Source organism: Podarcis pityusensis (genome assembly GCF_964106645.2).
Source record: "Podarcis pityusensis genome assembly, chromosome: 1".
In the NCBI taxonomy this organism is placed as follows: Eukaryota; Metazoa; Chordata; class Lepidosauria; order Squamata; family Lacertidae; genus Podarcis; species Podarcis pityusensis.
Genome location: NC_138028.1, coordinates 129306398 through 129325204, shown reverse-complemented (window position 1 = coordinate 129325204; position 18807 = coordinate 129306398). Strand labels below are relative to the sequence as shown.

General features: G+C 45.6%; 1 protein-coding gene across 3 annotated transcripts in view; it reads right to left on the bottom strand.

The window, feature by feature from the left end:
* Positions 1-4823: 4823 nt before the first annotated feature.
* The window catches only part of NOP58 (NOP58 ribonucleoprotein), a 28509-nt gene continuing 14525 nt past the window's right edge, over positions 4824-18807 (bottom strand). Inside the window, exons 10-15 of one of the 3 annotated variants that reach the window (XM_081017564.1) lie at positions 17601-17764; positions 15324-15458; positions 12540-12601; positions 11034-11182; positions 7163-7317; positions 4824-5204 (exon numbers count right to left, since the gene is read on the bottom strand). In XM_081017564.1, the coding sequence (XP_080873690.1) occupies positions 5145-5204; positions 7163-7317; positions 11034-11182; positions 12540-12601; positions 15324-15458; positions 17601-17764 (725 nt within the window). In that variant the 3' untranslated portion in view covers positions 4824-5144. The remainder of the gene's footprint in view (positions 5205-7162; positions 7318-11033; positions 11183-12539; positions 12602-15323; positions 15459-17600; positions 17765-18807) is intronic. The other 2 variants (XM_081017565.1, XM_081017566.1) reach the window with 2 other exon arrangements.

Genomic DNA, 18807 nt, shown 5'->3' with positions numbered 1-18807 from the left:
TTGGCAGGCCAAGGGTGACATAACTGGGCTCCTGAGTGAGGGAAACACAGGCCTGGGCACTCACAAAATTGCAGCAGAAATGTGAAAAATTTAAGATTTATGGGTCGGGGAGGAATGAAGAGAACCGAAACGTAGAGACCCTCCCATCTCTAGAGGAGTGATTGATCCTTATCTCACCTTTGTGTTCTACCACACTGGCTCTGTCAATCTAATCAGAACATAGGGAAACAAAGTCCTCAAAGATATTTCTCCTTCTTCTTCCCCAAAGAGGCATACTGAGCCAGACAGTAAAACTTGTCATACAGCTGCCCACGATTGCTTCATGGTGTGTTGCAATGCACTTACGGAGCACTCACTTTATCTCTACCGTGTTATGGTGATGCACCCGGTGCTTCATAAATAGCTGCCTGTCTTCCAGACTTCAAGGCATCACTTTGTCATTAGGGTGTGTGTGTCCCAAAAAACTACAGTGGTACCTCGGGTTACATACACTTCAGGTTCTTTGCTAACCCAGAATTAGCACTTCGGGTTAAGAACTTTGCTTCAGCATGAGAACAGAAATCGCACAGCGGCAGCGGGAGGCCCCATTAGCTAAAGTGGTGCTTCAGGTTAAGAACAGTTTCAGGTTAAGAACAGACCTCCAGAACAAATTAAGTTCTTAACCCGAGGTACCACTGTATTCCGCACAGAACCTCTCTCAACACTTAGTAAGTAGCGTGTCTCACAGACCGCAAGTAGGATTTTGAACATTGGAATCAAGAGTTTACCGTGGTTTACCCCAGGTGGGGGGACGCGGGTGGCGCTTTGGGTTAAACCACTGAGCCTAGGGTTTGCCGATCAGAAGGTTGGCGGTTCGAATCCCCGCGACGGGGTGAGCTCCCATTGCTCGGTCCCTGCTCCTGCCAACCTAGCAGTTCGAAAGCACGTCAAAGTGCAAGTAGATAAATAGGTACCACTCCGGCGGGAAGGTAAACAGCGTTTCCATGCGCTGCTCTGGTTCGCGAGAAGCGGCTTAGTCATGCTGGCCACATGACCCGGAAGCTGTACACCGGCTCCCTTGGCCAATAAAGCGAGATGAGCGCCGCAACCCTAGAGTCAGTCATGACTGGACCTAATGGTTAGGGGTCCCTTTACTTTACCTTTACCCCAGGTGGACACACACCTGAACTGCCATCACCGCCCCCAAAGTTTCCCCAACTTTCCTGCCGCCTCATCCTAGCGCCACTTCCATTCCGCCCTGCCATGTGCCAGTGATACTTGATGACATCAATTGTTGGAAGAGCTCTGAGAAACAAAAGGGTAATTAATATTGTGTTTTGACTTATAAAGAAGCTGCAGTGTACAGGTTCAACGGTAAAAAAAACCCTGGACGGTTAAGTCGAGCCAAAGGTGACTATGGGGTTGCAGTGCTCATCTTGCTTTCAGGCCGAGGGAGCCGACGTTTGTCCGCAGACAGCTTTCCGTGTCGTGTGGCCAGAAGGACTAAACCACTTCTAGCGCAGTGGGACACCATGACGGAGCGAATGGAAACGCCATTTATCTTCCCACCGCAATGGTACCTATTTATCTACTTGCACTGGTGTGCTTTCGAACTGCTAGGTTGGCAGAAGCTGGGAAAGAGCAATGGGAGCTCACCATGTCACAGGGACTCGCCACGTCCCTAGGTTTGGCGGTAGGGCTATTGGGCTAGGGCCTGGGAGACCTGGGTTCAAAACCTCACCCAGCCATGAAGCTCCCTATATGACAGCGGGGTCATTACTATAATTTTATTTTGGGGAATGACGTCTGCTGCCTGTAGTCCTCTGCCCACTGTAAGTTACAGGGAACCAGGCAGAGGGCCTTCTCGGTAGTGGCCCCCGCCCTGTGGAACACCCTCCCACCAGATGTCAAAGAGAAAAATAACTACCAAACTTTTAGAAGACATCTGAAGGCAGCCCTGTTTAGGGAAGCTTTTAATGTTTAATAGGTTATTGTATCTTAGTGTTTTGTTGGAAGCCGCCCAGAGTGGATGGGGAAACCCAGCCAGATGGGCAGGGTATAAATAAATTACTATTACTATTATTATGTTAAGGGTACACTGCACTGAGCTCCTCCCTTAACAGGGAAACAAGGTCAGAGTGTGGTTGACTTAATATTACAACAACCTTTTCCCATCACACTCTTCTCCCTTCACCCATGTGACCTCCATCAGGTCCAAGTTTCACCAGCTTCCATTAGACTGGGGTCCTACCAAATGGGAAGGGGGAACCATGGATACACTGATGGGAGAAGTCCAACAACCTCTAGAGGGCCTCACACAATGCTACCCCTGCTCTACTCTACAGGGTGAGCTTCCCCAACCTGGTGCCCTCCAAGAGGTTGTTGGAACTCACATGCCCAAAATCTCTGACCTTTGCTCATGTTGGCTGGGGCTGACACAGCAAATAGCAGAGCGGTTAGTTCAGCACAGAGAGGTGTTACATAATAAAATGTCTGGGAACTGCTGTTCTTGCAGGAAGGATTGGGTCATGCTAACCACTTTCCCCAAAGGTCACACGTCATTCTGGGAAACAAATGGCTATCTGGCACACGGGCTGGGTCTGGGAGCTACGGAGTCTGGCCAACTCACGAGAGAAGTTCCTCCATTTGTTGAACGAAAAGGCAACGTTATCTTTTTGCATGTGTGCTTATCTGAATATCTTTCGATCATTGTTGATGGTTGACGTAAGTGCCTTTAACTTCCGTCAGATTATTCAGCAAGTGTGTGTTCAAGTCTGTTGTCTTAAGTCACCATTTCCTGAATCTAAAACTACAAATTACAGTGGTACCTTGGGTTACAGACGCTTCAGGTTACAGACTCCGCTAACCCAGAAATAGTACCTCAGGTTAAGAACTTTGCTTCAGGATGAGAACAGAAATCGTGCTCCGGCGGCACGGCAGCAGCGGGAGGCCCTATTAGCTAAAGTGGTGTTTCAGGTTAAGAACAGTTTCAGGTTAAGAACAGACCTCCAGAACGAATTAAGTTCTTAGCCCGAGGTAAGGTAAAGGTAAAGGGACCCCTGATCATTAGGTCCAATTGTGACCGACTCTGGAGTTGCGGCGCTCATCTCGCTTTATTGGCTGAGGGAGCCGGCGTACAGCTTCCGGGTCAAGTGGCCAGCATGACTAAGCTGCTTCTGGCGAACCAGAGCAGGGCAACACTGTTTACCTTCCCACTGGAGTGGTACCTATTTATCTACTTGCACTTTGACTTGCTTTCGAACTGCTAGGTTGGCAGGAGCAGGGACTGAGCAACCACCGACCCCTTGGCTCTGTGGTTTAACCCACAGCGCCACCTGTGTCCCTACCCGAGGTACCATTGTACAAAGAAAGAAAACCAGCTGTTTGGAAACATTTTTTTTTTTTTTTGTAAATGGTGGCCGTGGTGCTTAGAGTATGCCATCACTCACAGGAGACATTTTAGACTTTGGGGAAATGTTCTTGTCCTTTGTGTCTCCCAAGCAAGCTTAAGAGCGAAGGCTTGGCTTCACTCCGTCTGAAGAAAGTTGCTCCCCACCCAATCTGCAGGGGTGGAGTTCGTGAGACTCCAATTCCCATCAGCTCCGGCCAGCCTAGCAGATGGTCAGGGATCAGGGGAGTTGTAGTTCAACATCTGGAGGGTCAACCCCCTCCCCCGCTGTTCTGTCTGATTTCCCTCCGAACCCTGGAAGGCAAAAGGATGGAAAGGGGAAAAAACACAAGAGCCCTGGAAATGACTGGCAGAATCCGAGACCAGGGAGAAGAGTCGGTGGAAGAAGATTGGAAGAAATTTAAAGACTATTTACAGAAATACTGCAAAATTAATGAATGTTAGAATGTCAGAATGAAGTTAAGTGGTTTTAGCAGCAACGTTATAAAGGTGTATGTAAAAATGGATTGTTAAAAGGTGAAAATCCAAAGTTATAATATATTAAGTTAAAGGATTAAGACAAAGATAAAGAGGGAAAGGAATTGCTGAATTAACTAATTGAACTGGAATACAAAAAAGGGAGGTCTGAGGAGGTCAGGGAAGTAAGGAAATGAAATGTAAGGCATGGAAAGATTGATGTGTTTTTTAAGTGTTTTTTATCTTTTTTCTGTATTTTGTATTTTTTCTTTTTTATTTCTTTCTTTTATTCCTATCTATGTAATCTTTTCTTTGAAACCTTAATAAATATCATTTAAAAAAAAACAAAACACACACACACAAGAGCCCTTTCAGTGAGGCTGAGTGAAGGCTGCCCGTTCCCTGCTGATGGCTTGTAAGGTATCTGGTGAAGAAGTATGGTGTCCTTGCATTTGCTGTGACGAAAAGTCCAGTCTTGGGCAAAGACAGCAGATAATCTGGGGGAGAAGTCTATAGAACCAGGTTGAACTCCAGAAATTGGCTATTCCCTTTCCTGCCTTCCCAGGTGCTAGCAAGTGTTAACCCAACCCCAGTGGATGCTTTTTTCACCACAAACTGAGTATGAACTGTATCCTGACCTATTTGCTAGATATCTTCTCCTTTCACCCCCAAGCTCCCTCAGTATATTTCATGAAATTTAAAAAAAGTAAGTAGAATTTCAGAGGGACGCGGGTGGCGCTGTGGGTTCGCCAGAAGCGGCTTAGTCCTGCTGGCCACATGAACCGGAAGCTTTACGCCGGCTCCCTTGGCCAATAAAGCGAGATGAGCACCGCAACCCCAGAGTCAGTCATGACTGGACCTAATGGTCAGTGGTCCCTTTACCTTTAAGTAGAATTTCAGCTGACTGGAAAGAAACATCCATGTATGTACACACACACAAACAAACAAACACACAAAAAGTATTTTTTTTCAGACTCAGTGTGTTCTAAAAATTTATACTGAAGGAAGATAAAGGAGTCTTGCTGTTGGAAAATGTTACCAGTTTTCAAACATGTATAATATTGCTTTTTAGAGACAGGCAAACTCTCAAAGCAGTTTTTTAGCATTGCAAAGAAACACCAGAGCAGAGATTAAATTTGCTGTTCAGATTAAGAAACTGAGAATGGAGGGTGGATCTGCTCCACAGAAAGTGGGAAGAATTTGTCGGCCTTGCCTAATTGTGGGGCAAATTACATTTTTGGGGCAGCTGTCTCCAAAACCACATCGACGCCATGCCCAGGGAGATTGTGCTTTCTTCCTCTTAATCATCTTCCGGCTCCTCTTTAATCTTCTTTTTCTTTTTCTTCTTCCTCTCTGAAGTCTGGAAAAAGAATAAGCGTTGTTACCCCTCTACTCCCAATTATGAAATATACAAAATTCAAAATTAGGAAGATTGATTTGCATCTAAGGGTTTTTGGGTTTTTCCTTTGAGATGCGAGCAGCAGAGGCACGGTCCTATTCTGCTCCCTCTTTGCTAATCTCTTTAGACGGAGAGGCTCGCGAGAACCGCAGGAATCTATGGTTACCATCGATATGACCCTAATGAAATGAGTCAACAGCACTCAGCAAGAGAAGAGAAGCTTTCATCTCTAAGCATCTCAGCAGAACAAAGCCCTTCTCCCTCCATTTACGGAGAAGTTTAAATGGAGGCAAGATGCTCGCCAATCAAAACGCAGCAGCGTGGGCCACACCTGCTTCCAAAATAGCTCCTACTCGGAACTGCGCCACTGGGACCGGGCCGCTGCTATGCGACGCCGAGTGCACGCATGTCAACGCATGCGGCTTGTGACGCACATGAGGCTGAAGAGGGTCGTTTCTGCCCCGGCAAGAGCTCTCTGGTTCGTCAAAGCCTTGAACGGCTCTGCAGAATGAGACGTTGGAGGGTTGTGGAATAAGACATGGCTACAGGGTACATAAAGGGACGCGGGTGGTGCCGTGGGTTAAGCCACAGAGCCTAGGACTTGCCGATCAGAAGGACGGCGGTTCAAATCCCCGCGACGGGGTGAGCTCCCGTTGCTCAGTCCCTGCTCCTGCCCACCTAGCAGTTCGAAAGCACGTCAAAGTGCAAGTAGATAAATAGGTGCCACTCCGGCGGGAAGGTAAATGGCGTTTCTGTCCGCTGCTCTGGCTTGCCAGAAGCGGCTTAGTCATGCTGGCCACATGACCCGGAAGCTGTACGCCGGCCTCCCTCGGCCAATAAAGTGAGATGAGCGCCGCAACCCCAGAGTCGGCCACGACTGGACCTAATGGTCAGGGGTCCCTTTACCTTTACAGGGTACATAAGCAGGCAATTGTCTTTTTTCATGAGGGTGGGCTCCACGCAATTCTGACAGATGCATCAAGGTATTTAGGAAAAGCGCTGTTTCCCCATACGCTCTGACATTCCAGATCAGAAGTGTGCAAACCTTTTCAGCAGGGGACCGGCCCACTGTCTCTCATATCTCTGGGGGGGGGGGAGACTATATATTTTTTTTGGGGGGGGGGGAATGAACGAATTCCTATGGCCCACAAATAACCCAGAGATGCATTTTAAATAAAACCACACATTCTACTCATGTAAAAACACCAGGCAGGCCCCACAAACATCCCATAGATGCATTTTAAATAAAAGGACACATTCTACTCATGTAAAAACACGCCGATTCCCAGACCGTCTGCGGGCCAGGTTTAGAAGGCGATTGGGCCGGATCCGGCCCCAGGGTCTTAGTCTGCCTACCCACAATATTAAAGATATGTAACCACATGAAAGATTTAATTAGGCCTAGGACTAAATTAGGATTAAATAAATAAATAAGAACATGTACGATAAGAAAAGTTAGGAAATATGATTATGACTGTGATATGGATTCATGAAATAATGATATTGGAAACTGCTATATATAATTACTAAGAAATTCAGATGGAAGAGATTAGAGGAAGCCAAGTAATACATTTATGAAGATGGATTTTAATTAATTAATTTTTAGTTTACGTAGCGAGTTGATGTATTTTATGTTTCATATCCTTTTCTCTCCCCCCCCTTTTATTATTGTTTACTCTCTCTTTTGTTATGTTTTTGTATGAAAAATAATAAATATTATTGTGTGGGGGGGGGGAATAGTCTGCCTACCCATGATCCAGATCATGCAGGTTTTTTAACTCCTGCAATTCAAACAGTAAGCATTCCTAGTTCATTCAACCCTCCAACAAGCGACTGACAAACCGAATTATGGACGTGCGGCTGCCACAAGTTTTCACTACAGCAGCATACCTCATCTTGGACGATTTGAAGCATCTTACCTCGACTGAAATGCTAGTTGATGGTTCTTCTTCTTCCTCATCCTCTACCCAAGCAGCTTCTTCCTGAGCTTTCATCTTTTTCTCCTTCTTCTTCTTCTTCTTCTTGACGACAGGTTCCTCCTGCTCTTCCTCTTCCTCCACTTCCTCTTCCTCCACTATGGGGAAAATTATTATTATATTATTGTAACCTTACTTCTCGCAATGAGGGAACCGCCAGAAGGCCCTCGGCCTTCTGTACACCATGTACACCACCTTGAGATCCTTGGAAGATAAAGGTGGTATATAAATGTAAGAAATAAAGAAGAAGAAGAAGAAGAAGAAGAAGAAGAAGAAGAAGAATTTATTGAATTTATATACCGCCCTATACACGGGGTCTCAGGGTGGTTCACAGAATAAAATCAAGATATAAAACCACAAAATACATAATAAAAATCAAAAACAACCCAATAGTGCCCCCCCCAAAACCCCCACATTTTAAAAGGGCATAGGAGGTAAATCAGGTCAACCAAAGGCCTGGTTAAAAAGGAACATTTTTGCCTGGCGCCTGAAGGTGTATAATGAAGGCGCCAGGCGAACTTCGCTGGGGAGAGCATTCCACAGACGGGGAGCCACTGCAGAGAAGGCCCCGTTCTTATGTTGCCACCCTCTGGACCTCTCAAGGAGGAGGGACACAAAGAAGGGCCTCAGAAGATGATCTCAGGCTCCGGGTAGGAAGAGGCGGTCCTTGGGGTATTGCGGTCCTGAGCCATTTATGGCTTTATAGGTCAAAACCAGCACTTTGGATGGGGCCCGGAAACTAGCTGGTAGCCAGTGCAGTCAGACCAGGATCACGGTAATATGCTCAAACCATCTTCTTATGTTCCCCCAACTCAACTCTGACTCCATTTGAAGAAGGAATGTATCAATATAAATAAGAATTAAGTTGGTATACAATATTGTGGACTATACCGTTCTGTTTTTTGACAAACACTGGCCCTATTCTATTAGACCCACTTAAGAATAAAGAGCCTTTGGATGGAAAACACCCATCGCTTTTAGCCCGGAGGCAACACACAGCATTCCGAGTACCAAAGCTACAAAACTCCACTAAAAAAGGATGTTTTCAGCCAACAAAAACTAAAGCCTCAGGCTTTGGCAATCTGTCAAGAGAGGGAGAATTGTGAAGCTGAACAGACCATCGCTGTGGAGATTTAGAGGACAGTGGGCTCAGTACTCGTTCCGACATGGGGAACTCTTTAATAAGCACGTATCCTGCACTCCTGCTTTGCATGCAGTCACTCCAGATATGTGGTTATCTGCATGGCAAACCGAGATGCAGGGAGGCTGTTTAACAGAGTTCTAAATGAGAAAACTCAGACTAGATAGATGACTTTTCTTCTTCGCAAGCTCCTTAGGGCTAGGAGCCTTTTCCTATGCTGATGACACCCAACTCTATCTGTTGATGGACGGCCATCCTGACTCGGCCCCAGACACACTGATCAGATGTTTGGAAGCTGTGGCTGGATGGTTACGTGGGAGCCGGCTGAAGTTAAATCCTTCGAAGACAGAGGTCCTTTGGTTGGGTCGGGACGATATGGGATCGGGGGAGCAACTCCCATCTCTTGCGGGGGTGCAATTAGTGTTCGTTAAAGAGTTTGGGTGTAATCTTCGACACCTCCCTTTCCATGCAGGCACAGATTGCAGCTATAACAAAGGCGGCATTTTTTTCATCTCCGCCAAGCTAAGCAGTTGGCTCCTTACCTCTCTCGCCCTGACCTAGCCACTGTGATCCACGCGACAGTCACCTCCAGACTTGATTATTGTAACTCACTCTATGTGGGGCTGCCCTTGAGATGGCCCAGAAACTCCAGCGGGTGCAGAATGCCGCGGCGAGACTCCTTATGGGGTCCTCTCCACGGGATCACATTCACCCGGTGCTATATCAGCTGCACTGGCTACCAGTCGAGTACAGGATCAGGCTTAAGGTGCTGGTTTTAACATTTAAAGCCCTATACGGCCTAGGACCCTCGTACCTATGGGACCGCCCTCTCCTGGTAGGTCCCACGGAGGACCCTACGGTCTTCAAACAAAAGCATCTTGGAGGTCCTGGGCCACAGGGAGGTTAGGCTGGCCTCAACCAGAGCCAGGGCATTTTTTGGCTGTGGCCCCGATCTGGTGGAACGCTCTGCCACAAGAGACTAGGGCCCTGCGGGACTTGACATCTTTCCGCAGGGCCTGCAAGACAGAGCTGTTCCACCAGGCCTTTGGCCAAGGCACACTCTGACCCCCTCCTTTGGTAATCCTCACAGATCTCTAGCCCAAGGAGGAGGGCGGGATATAAATAAAATATTATCATCATCATCATCATCATCAACAACAACAACATCATCATCAAAACACCGCAGCAGTCGATTGGCAAACCCAGCCCAGAAGGGGCTGTCACCAATTAAAATGAAAAGGTGGCAATTCGTTTCTGCAAGTGAAGTCAGCCCATCACATTCCTTGCCCACTGAACGTGCCCAGTCCTGGGGGTATTTTTTTGCCGGGAAAGAAGAGTAAGCCGTTCCCCCCCCCCTCCATTTTGATCAAGGGGTGGGGGAAGACTGTTGTGCACAACAGACAATGAATTATTTTGATCCCTCTACAGTCGCACCTCGGAAGTTGAACGGAATCCATTCCGGAAGTCTGTTCAGCTTCTAAAACGTTCAGAAACCAAAGCGCGGCTTCCGATTGGCTGCAGGAAGCTCCTGCAGCCAATCGGAAGCCCCGTCAGATGTTTGAGTTCCAAAGAATGTTTGCAAGGCGGAACATTCACTTCTGGGTTTGCGGCGTTCGACAGCCAAAACGTCTGAGTACCAGGGCATGTGATAACCAAGGTACGGCTGTATTTGATTTTTGTCTCCCTTCCTCCAATTCTGTTCTATCGTTCCTCCCATTCCACTGAGTTTCCTTTGGGCTTTTTTACTGGGCATTGTAGGAACTGATATAAATAGAAAAGAATGTAAATAGAAAGAAGGTTTTTATATACAACGACGGCAGCAAGAATAATATTGGCACAAAAATGGAAGCAAGAAGAATTACCGACGAAAGAAGAATGGAGGATGAAATTAATGGACTATACAGAACTAGACAAACTAACAGGAAGGATTCGAAATCTGCAGGACCAGAGATTCACAGAAGACTGGTGTAAATTTACAGACTATTTGAAAAGTAATTGTGATGATCAGACTACGTTTGTAGGTTTGCAAGAAGTTTTGTGAGGTGAATTATTGGAACTATTGCAAAAATGGATAAAGGGGAGGATGGTTAGTTAAGATAATTAAAGGCAATATGAATTTAAGAAATGCATAAGAAGTGACAAAAACGGTGGATCATCAGAGGTGCTGATGGAAGTCCAAAAAAAAAAGATTGTATAAGTTGTGAAGTTTTGCGGTATGTATTATAATTTATATGTTAAAATTAATAAAAAATATTTTTAAAAAAAGTTTCCTTTGGGCTGTTTGGAAGGTACTTCTCCTCCCTCCCCTCCCTGCTTTAGGGACTTATCCTGAGAAGGAGTTTTTGTCTTTCTCCAAACCTGATTGATCTCCCCACCAACACCAGCTCCACACACACAAAAAGTTTCTTTATGTGGCTCTTGCTGCTTTGGCTACAAAATGCCAGGCACTCTTCCCAGAAGTTTGGAAGAGGCAGAATGGAAGATGATTTGCGGAACCTTTCAAGCAGACTGGGAAGGCCATCAAATTTGTTTCAGGCTACACAAAGAGAGCGTAGTGGCGAGTCCAACGGCCGGCAAGGAAACCATTTTACAAAAGTACATTTACACAAAGGAGGTGGAAGCCAATCAAGTGACTTCAGACGCAACTGAGATTCCGGAGGCACAGCAACTAACCTTTGATTTCTACTATTTTCGCCTTCTTTGCTTTTCCTGGGCCTGCTGTCGTCGTCGTCTCCTCCTCCTCATCTTCCAATTCACGTTTGCGCTTTCCTGGGACCGGAGGAAGCGTCGACTCCCCAGAAGGGTCGTATGTTTTCACTTCACTTGAATGACAAAAGGAGTTTTATTTTGGTTTTTTAAAAAATGCAAGGAAAAAGCACGAGAACCGAAGATCATGCCCATCTTTTCTTAGCCTGAATGACTTTGGGCACTGGTTTTCAACCAGCGAACCGTGGGATGTCTTGAAGGATGGTCCAGGGCGCCATGGACAACATTGGCCTCTGTCCCGCTTTCCTTTTCTCCCTCCTCTGATGCCCTCTTGCGTCTCTGCCTCCCCAAGGATTGTGTGGTCGTTTGTTTGTTTGTGGCCCTGGCTACAAACTATATATATATATATATATATATATATATATATATATATGTGTGTGTGTGTGTGTGTGTGTGTGTGTGTATTTTATATATATATATATATTCGCATATGTATGCATATGCATGCTGTATTAATTTTGCAAACAGAAAAACAATCAACAACGATCCAAAATCAAAATGAGGAGAACAAGGAAAAGGAAACAAAGAAAAGGGGGGGGGGAATATTTGTCCAATACACAAAATCATTTAAGGAGTACAAACCATAATTTGAATATTCGATATATAAAGTTCCTAGAAAGAAGTTACCTTCATATTTCTGCTTTTCTCTCTCTTTTTCCCTTACAGTCACATTCTTTCTGTTCCTCTAAACCGGTTTGAGTCCCTTATATGTTTTTTTTTACTTCCCCCTAACTCTTTCTGGCTACTACACTTCTCTTACACTTAAGTAATCTGTATTCAATTATTTAAAAACACACATGGAATTTCCCTTATATCTGTGAAATTAGTCTAGGCACAACAAGTGTTCTTATTGGAACCATATTTTGGAGATAATTTTTAAAGTAATCCCATTCTTTTTTAACCTTGTCTCCTGAGTGATGTCTTATTAGTTCTGTCATTTTGGTTAAGTCAAGGTTGGTGTTAACTCGTTTTTCCAGTATTCCAACATTCTGGCTGCTGTTGTTGCGTAAAGAAGCACTCTTTTATTTTCTTTTGGAATGCTTATTGTTAAAATGCCTAATAAAAAAGCTTCCGGTTTCTTTAAAAATGTATGTTTGAGCAGTTTGAGAATCAAGGTGCCACTGTATTAGGAAACAAGTGGTGTTCTGGGACCTATGGGCTGGTATCTGGACTCCTTCGGCTCATAATGCACAAAAGTTGTATTATTAATCTGTATTAAACTAAAACGCCAACACCAAGGTAAGGAAAAAAAGAAGAGAGCTAGCAACGAGCCAAACATGCAACCTGAGACATGCAAGGCTGCGCTGAGAATATTGAAAATGTTTCCACCAATGCAGGAGACAGTGAGGAAAAATTAAAACCCAAGCATTTGGGAAGCAAAAGAAAAACAAAACAAAACATACAACTACCAACCTCTTGTGCTGATATTTGTCTGCCCTGGCCAGGGCTTTTCCCGTGCCACTTATCCGTCTTATCTGAGGGGGAGAAAGGCACAGTTATGAGGAACAAATGACTGATGATAAAATGTTGGCACAACATTGCTAAGGAGAATTAAAGCTGATCACAGGTTCTCATAAGAAAAAGCAGGCTGGAGTGAACTACTCCTAATAACAGGGGAACCATGGTCTCCCCTCGCGGAAGAAACACGGGCTGGGCTAAAACAGCCTCCGCAAGCCTGATGTTCTCCAGATGTTCGGGACAACAACTCTCCCCAACCCCATCATTATAGGGTCTGGCTAAGGCTGATAATGTTGTAGTCCAAAAACATCTGGAAGGCTGGGCTGAACTATTTGGATCTCCTTCCACTGGGCGGTTAACAGCAAATCCTAGGATTTCCATGCCTTCTTGTGGGACACCAGTTCCATATCCCAGAAGAAAAGGAATTAAGAAACAGCGTGGATGAGGACTGAGCGAGTCGAGAGTCAACCACAGCCACCTGATATGGGCAGAACGAAAAGTTCGGTGCTTTGACGTTTCCAAAGTCCAGATTCCATGCTGTGTGAATGAACCAAGCAAAGATCTAGCAAGGCCCTTTCCTTCCTTCTCCTGCTGCAATTCCCACCCCTCATGCTTTCAGGAGTTCTCCAAAGCCTAACGTTTCTCCTACTCTGGATTCTGAACTTCCCACCCCCATAGGTGGGTCATCTTGACAGGTGGGTGGGGGTCACCCACCTGAGGCCAGATGACCCATTTTTTCCTTCATAATGCAGCTTTTGAGCTGTGTTGCAAAGGAAGAGCCAAGCTGATCAAGGTAAAGGGACCTCTGACCATTAGGTCCAGTTGTGACCGACTCTGGAGTTGCGGCGCTCATCTTGCTTTATGGGCCGACTAAGCTGCTTCTGGCAAACCAGAGCAGCGCACGGAAACGCCGTTTACCTTCCCGCTGGAGCGGTACCTATTTATCTACTTGCACTTTGACGTGCTTTCGAACTGCTAGGTTGGCAGGAGCAGGGACCGAGCAACGGGAGCTCACCCCATTGCAGGGATTCGAACCGCCGACCTTCTGATCGGCAAGTCGCAGGCTCTGTGGTTTAACCCACAGTGCCACCCGCATCCCAGCCAAGCTGATAGATCCATGGAATAAAAGGTGGTCTGGAATGGGAATGCAGGCAAATAGTTGGAAGTGGACCTTATCTCTGCCTTTACTGCCAATGTGTCAACTGATGTCTCATGGAACGGTAGAATTGGACGGGACCCCAAGAGACATCTAGTCCAAACGCCATCCATGACAGATGGCCATCCAACCTCTGCTTAAAACTTCCAAGGAGACTCCACTACCTCTTGAGGGAGACTGTCAATCAGCTCTTACTGTCAGAAGGCTTCTTCTGACGTCTAGTTGGAATCTCCTTTCTTGTAACTCGAAGCCATTGTTTCGAGTCCTACCCTCCAGAGCAGGAGAAAACAAGCTTGTTCCTTCTTCCGTGTGACGGCCCTTATATGAGGATGGCTGTCATATTTTTCCACCTGCCTTGCCCCACCCTCTGACCTTAGGAGTCCTCATAAGGAAGCTAGACCTGGAGAAAGAACTATGAGGGAAGAGACTCCATCAGGCAAGGCCTCCTTCCACCTGCCTTGCTCTACCCTCTAGTCTCTGCTTCTCAATTTGTATTGTATTATTTTATGTACTGCGGCTTGCCATTGTTTTATTGATTATAGTTTAGAAATTATTTATTGTAACTGTTGAGTGGATTTCTGTTTAACTTGTATATGTTATTATCATTTAATACTATTCTAGTGATTGTTGAATGTTACTTTTTTGATGTAGGTTGCCTATTATAAAGTTTTATTATCACATTTTTATATTGCATTGGATTGTTATAAGATGTACATTTTTTGTTTCTTCATCTTGTAAACCGCCTTGAGTACAGTGGTACCTCTGGATACGAACGGGATCCGTTCCGGTGCCCTGTTCGCATCCTGAAGTAAACGTAACATGCGACTGCGGGTTGCGTTTCTCCGCTTCCGCGCATGACGTCATTCTCAGCGTCTGCGCATGCGCGAGCGGCGAGACCCGGAAATAATGTGCTCCAGTTACTTGTGGGTCGCTGCGGAGCGTAACCTGAAAACGCTCAACCTGAAGCATATTTAACCCGAGGTATGACTGTATTGTAAGATAGAAAGACGGTATTCAAATTAAAAAATGAAGAAGAAGAAGAGTTTGGATTTGATATCCCGCTTTATCACTACCCGAAGGAGTCTCAAAGCGGCTAACAATCTCCTTTCCCTTCCTCCCCCACAACAAACACTCTGTGAGGTGAGTGGGGCTGAGAGACTTCAGAGAAGTGTGACTAGCCCAAGGTCACTCAGCAGCTGCATGTGGAGGAGCGGAGACGGGAACCCAGTTCACCAGTCCACCTCTCTTAACCACTACATCACACTGGCTCCCATGAATGAATGATGTTGATGATCTCCTCTCTTGGTCTCCTCTTTTTCAGGCTAAACGTACCCAGCTCCTTCAACCCTTCTTCATAAAGCTCGGTTTCCAGACCTGATAGCCTTGGTTCCCTCCTCTGCACACCTTCCAGCTTCATCACTAGACTCTATAAAGTACTTTAAGCAAAGTGTGTGGACTGCTGCCGCCACCGAGAAGCATCCGTTATGTGAACCACCCTGAGACCTTTGGGTATAGGGCGGTATAGAAATAATAATAATAAAATAACCACATAAAATTGTCTTTCCATGTTTTTGCAGGCTCACCCCTTTCTCCTCCAAGTGCCTCAGCCTTGTCTCGACTTTCAGCCTGTTTTCCGCTCCCATCTCAGCGCTGCTCGAGTCGCCGAGAGCATCGTAACGGATAGTCAAGGCTGTTTTAGCTGCCAGCATTCGTGAGATCTGGAAAGAAAAATTAAATTAAATTAAATACCCCCCCAATGAAACCAAGCTAGCAGTTGACTTTGCCCATGGTGCTCCAAGTCATGCCAAAACAGGTTACCACAAAGGGAACTTCTACTCATAGTTTAAGGCAACAATGGATGAACGCTCACAAAGGTCTCTTTTGTTGAAAATAACAAGCTGCTTTTATAACAGTGAAAGCCTAGTATTTCAAAACAAATACATAACTTTAACCACTACTAAATGGAGTAACTCATTATTTTTCCTTCACTGAATTATTTATAAATCATAAATCAGAATAGGAATACCATAGGACGCCCTTATGTATAAGGCGGCCTCTATTTTTTTGAACCCAAAATTAAGAAATCAGTATTTCTTAATCAGTACCTACGGGACTGCCTCTCCTGGTATGCCCCGCGGAGGACCTTAAGGTCCACAAGTAACAAGATGGTTAGATTGGTCTCAACTAGGACCAGGGCCTTTTTAGTACTGGCCCCGACTTGGTGGAACGCTCTGCCACAAGAGACAAGGGCCCTGCGGGATTTGACATATTTCCGCAGGGCTTGCAAGATGGAGCTGTTCTGCCTGGCCTTTGGTTTGGACTCTGTCTGACCCTTATGTTTCCCTCCCCTTATGGTTTTGATTTATGGGCTACTACTAAAAAGAGGCTGCATTTTAAATTGTATTTTAACCCGTATTTTAATTAACCGTTTTTCCCCCCCTTTTAGATTTTATTCTAATTTTATTGGTGTTAGCCGCTCTGAGCTTGGTTCTGGCTGGGGTATAAAATAATAATAAATCATCATCATCATTATAAATTAGGGTTCCCAAAACCACGGTGGCTGGTTGACAAGAGCAGCAGTGGCAGCAGCAGCACTGGCAGGGGTTTTTTATGCAAGCTATTCTTCCTCCTCCCGCTGCTTGAATAGTGGAGCTGAGCACCTCTTTCTGGTGCTGCAGCCACCGAACAAACAGTGATAGCTACAGAGTGAGTGCCGTCTTTGGCTCGCAGGGCCACTGGATGAGCTCAGCCAGAGCCGGCCGGGCTCCCCTTGCTCGCCATGTCCAGGGACGATCGGCAGCTGAAAGTTCTTGAGCTTTTTTTGGGGGGGGTGATTGTCCTAAAAGTTGTTAAGCTTCTTTTTGGGTCTGAGTCGGCAAACTGCAACCCGCGATCCGAGCCAGAACCCTGTGTACCATCTGACGAGCCCCAATTTTTTGCTGATTTTTTAAAAGCAAAAAACATCGTCTTATACACAGAAAAATACGGTCTATTGCTAGAGGAACAGATAAAAGAACACACAAAAACATATATATATGACAGAAAGGACTTCCAGATAAGCAAGATGGGAATTCAATTCATGAGAAGGCTCTCATGAAATTGAAACAACTAGGGTGTTTATTGTTACTATTTATAATATTTCAGCGCCATTTTCAGGTTCCCTCTCTCCTTTTGCTTCCAATAATATAAAAAAGAGACATCACCTTGCCAACAATGGTCCGTATAATTAAAGCTATGGTTTTCCCAGTAGTGATGTATGGAAGTGAGAGCTGGACCATAAAGAAGGCTGATCACTGAAAAACTGATGCTTTTGAATTATGGTGCTGGAGGAGAATCTTGAGGGTCCCATGGACTGCAAGAAGATCAAACCTATCCATTCTTAAGGAAATCAGCCCTGAGTGCTCACTGGAAGGACAGATCCTGAAGCCGAGGCTCCAATACTTTGGCCACCTCATGAGAAGAGAAGACTCCCTGCAAAAGACCCTGATGTTGGGAAAGATGGAGGGCAGAAGGAGAAGGGGACAACAGAGGACGAGATGGTTGGACAGTGTTCTCGAAGCTACCAGCATGAGTTTGACCAAACTGTGAGAGGCAGTGGAAGACAGGAGTGCCTGGCGTGCTCTGGTCCATGGGGTCACAAAGAGTCGGACACGACTAAACGACAACAAATATAAAAAAGCCACAAGGCAGAGAGGGTTTGGAGAGGGGTGGCACCCCAGAACTCTGGAAAATACTAAATTCAGACTAACAATGAAGCCTTACTAGAGAAAAAGTCAAATGTCAAAAGTCTTGGTTCCTTAGTTACCTGTAGATGCCGGTTCAAGGAATCACAAAGCAACGTGTGTTTTAGAGCATCTCACCTTTCCTTTGTTCTTGGCTGTCGTCTGCCCCACCAGAGAAGCGTGATAGATCAGACCGAACTTGGGTGTGTCGCGTTTAGTCTTCAGTGCTCTGAAGAGTGCCTTTTCGGCTCCCAGAATCTGAACCGTCGACGCCGGGTGCTTAGCCAGGTTCAAGAGAGAGCCTGCGTTAAGAAAAGATACAACAGGAGTTTGCATGAATTAGCAGCCTTCGAAAGAGGACTCGGGCAAAAGAACCAAGTTTCAAGTTTTATATACCTGAAGGAGGTCTCCACGCCCATCGTTCAGCCCGGACACTGAGGTCCAGCTCTGAGGGCCTTCTGGCAGTTCCCTCACTGTGAGGTAGGTTTAAAGGGAACCAGGCAGAGGGCCTTCTCGGTGGTGGCACCTGCCCTGTGGAACGCCCTCCCATCAGATGTCAAGGAAATAAACAACTACAGTGGTACCTCGGGTTAAGTACTTAATTCGTTCCGGAGGTCCATACTTAACCTGAAACTGTTCTTAACCTGAAGCACCACTTTAGCTAATGGGGCCTCCCGCTGCCACGCGATTTCTGATTTCATCCTGAAGCAAAGTTCTGAACCTGAGGTACTATTTTTGGGTTAGCGGATTCTGTAACCTGAAGCGTCTGTAACCTGAAGCATCTGTAACCCGAGGTACCACTGTATCTGACTTTTAGAAGACATCTGAAAGCAGCCCTGTTTAGGAAAGTTTTTAATATTTGATCCTTTATTGTGTTTTTAGTATTCTGTCAGGAGCTGCCCAGAGTGGCTGGGGAAATCCAGCCAGATGGGCAGGGTATTAATTAATAACAACAACAACAATAATAATAACAATAATAACAATAATAACAATAATAATCACCAGCCTCTGAAAGACAATCTTGAAGAAGAGAGATGGTGGCAAACCAATGCTCCTTCACTTGTTATTGAACTTCCATCTACAGGGCCACAGGTTAGCTACCCATGCCATAGAAGCCGATACATACCGTATTTTTCGCTCTATAAGATGCACCAGACCACAAGACGCACCTAGTTTTTGGAGGAGGAAAACAAGAAAAAAAATATTCTGAATCTCAGAAGCCAGAACAGCAAGAGGGATCGCTGCGCAGTGAAAGCAGCAATCCCTCTTGCTGTTCTGGCTTCTGGGATAGCTGCGCAGCCTGCATTCGCTCCATAAGACGCACACACATTTCCCCTTACTTTTT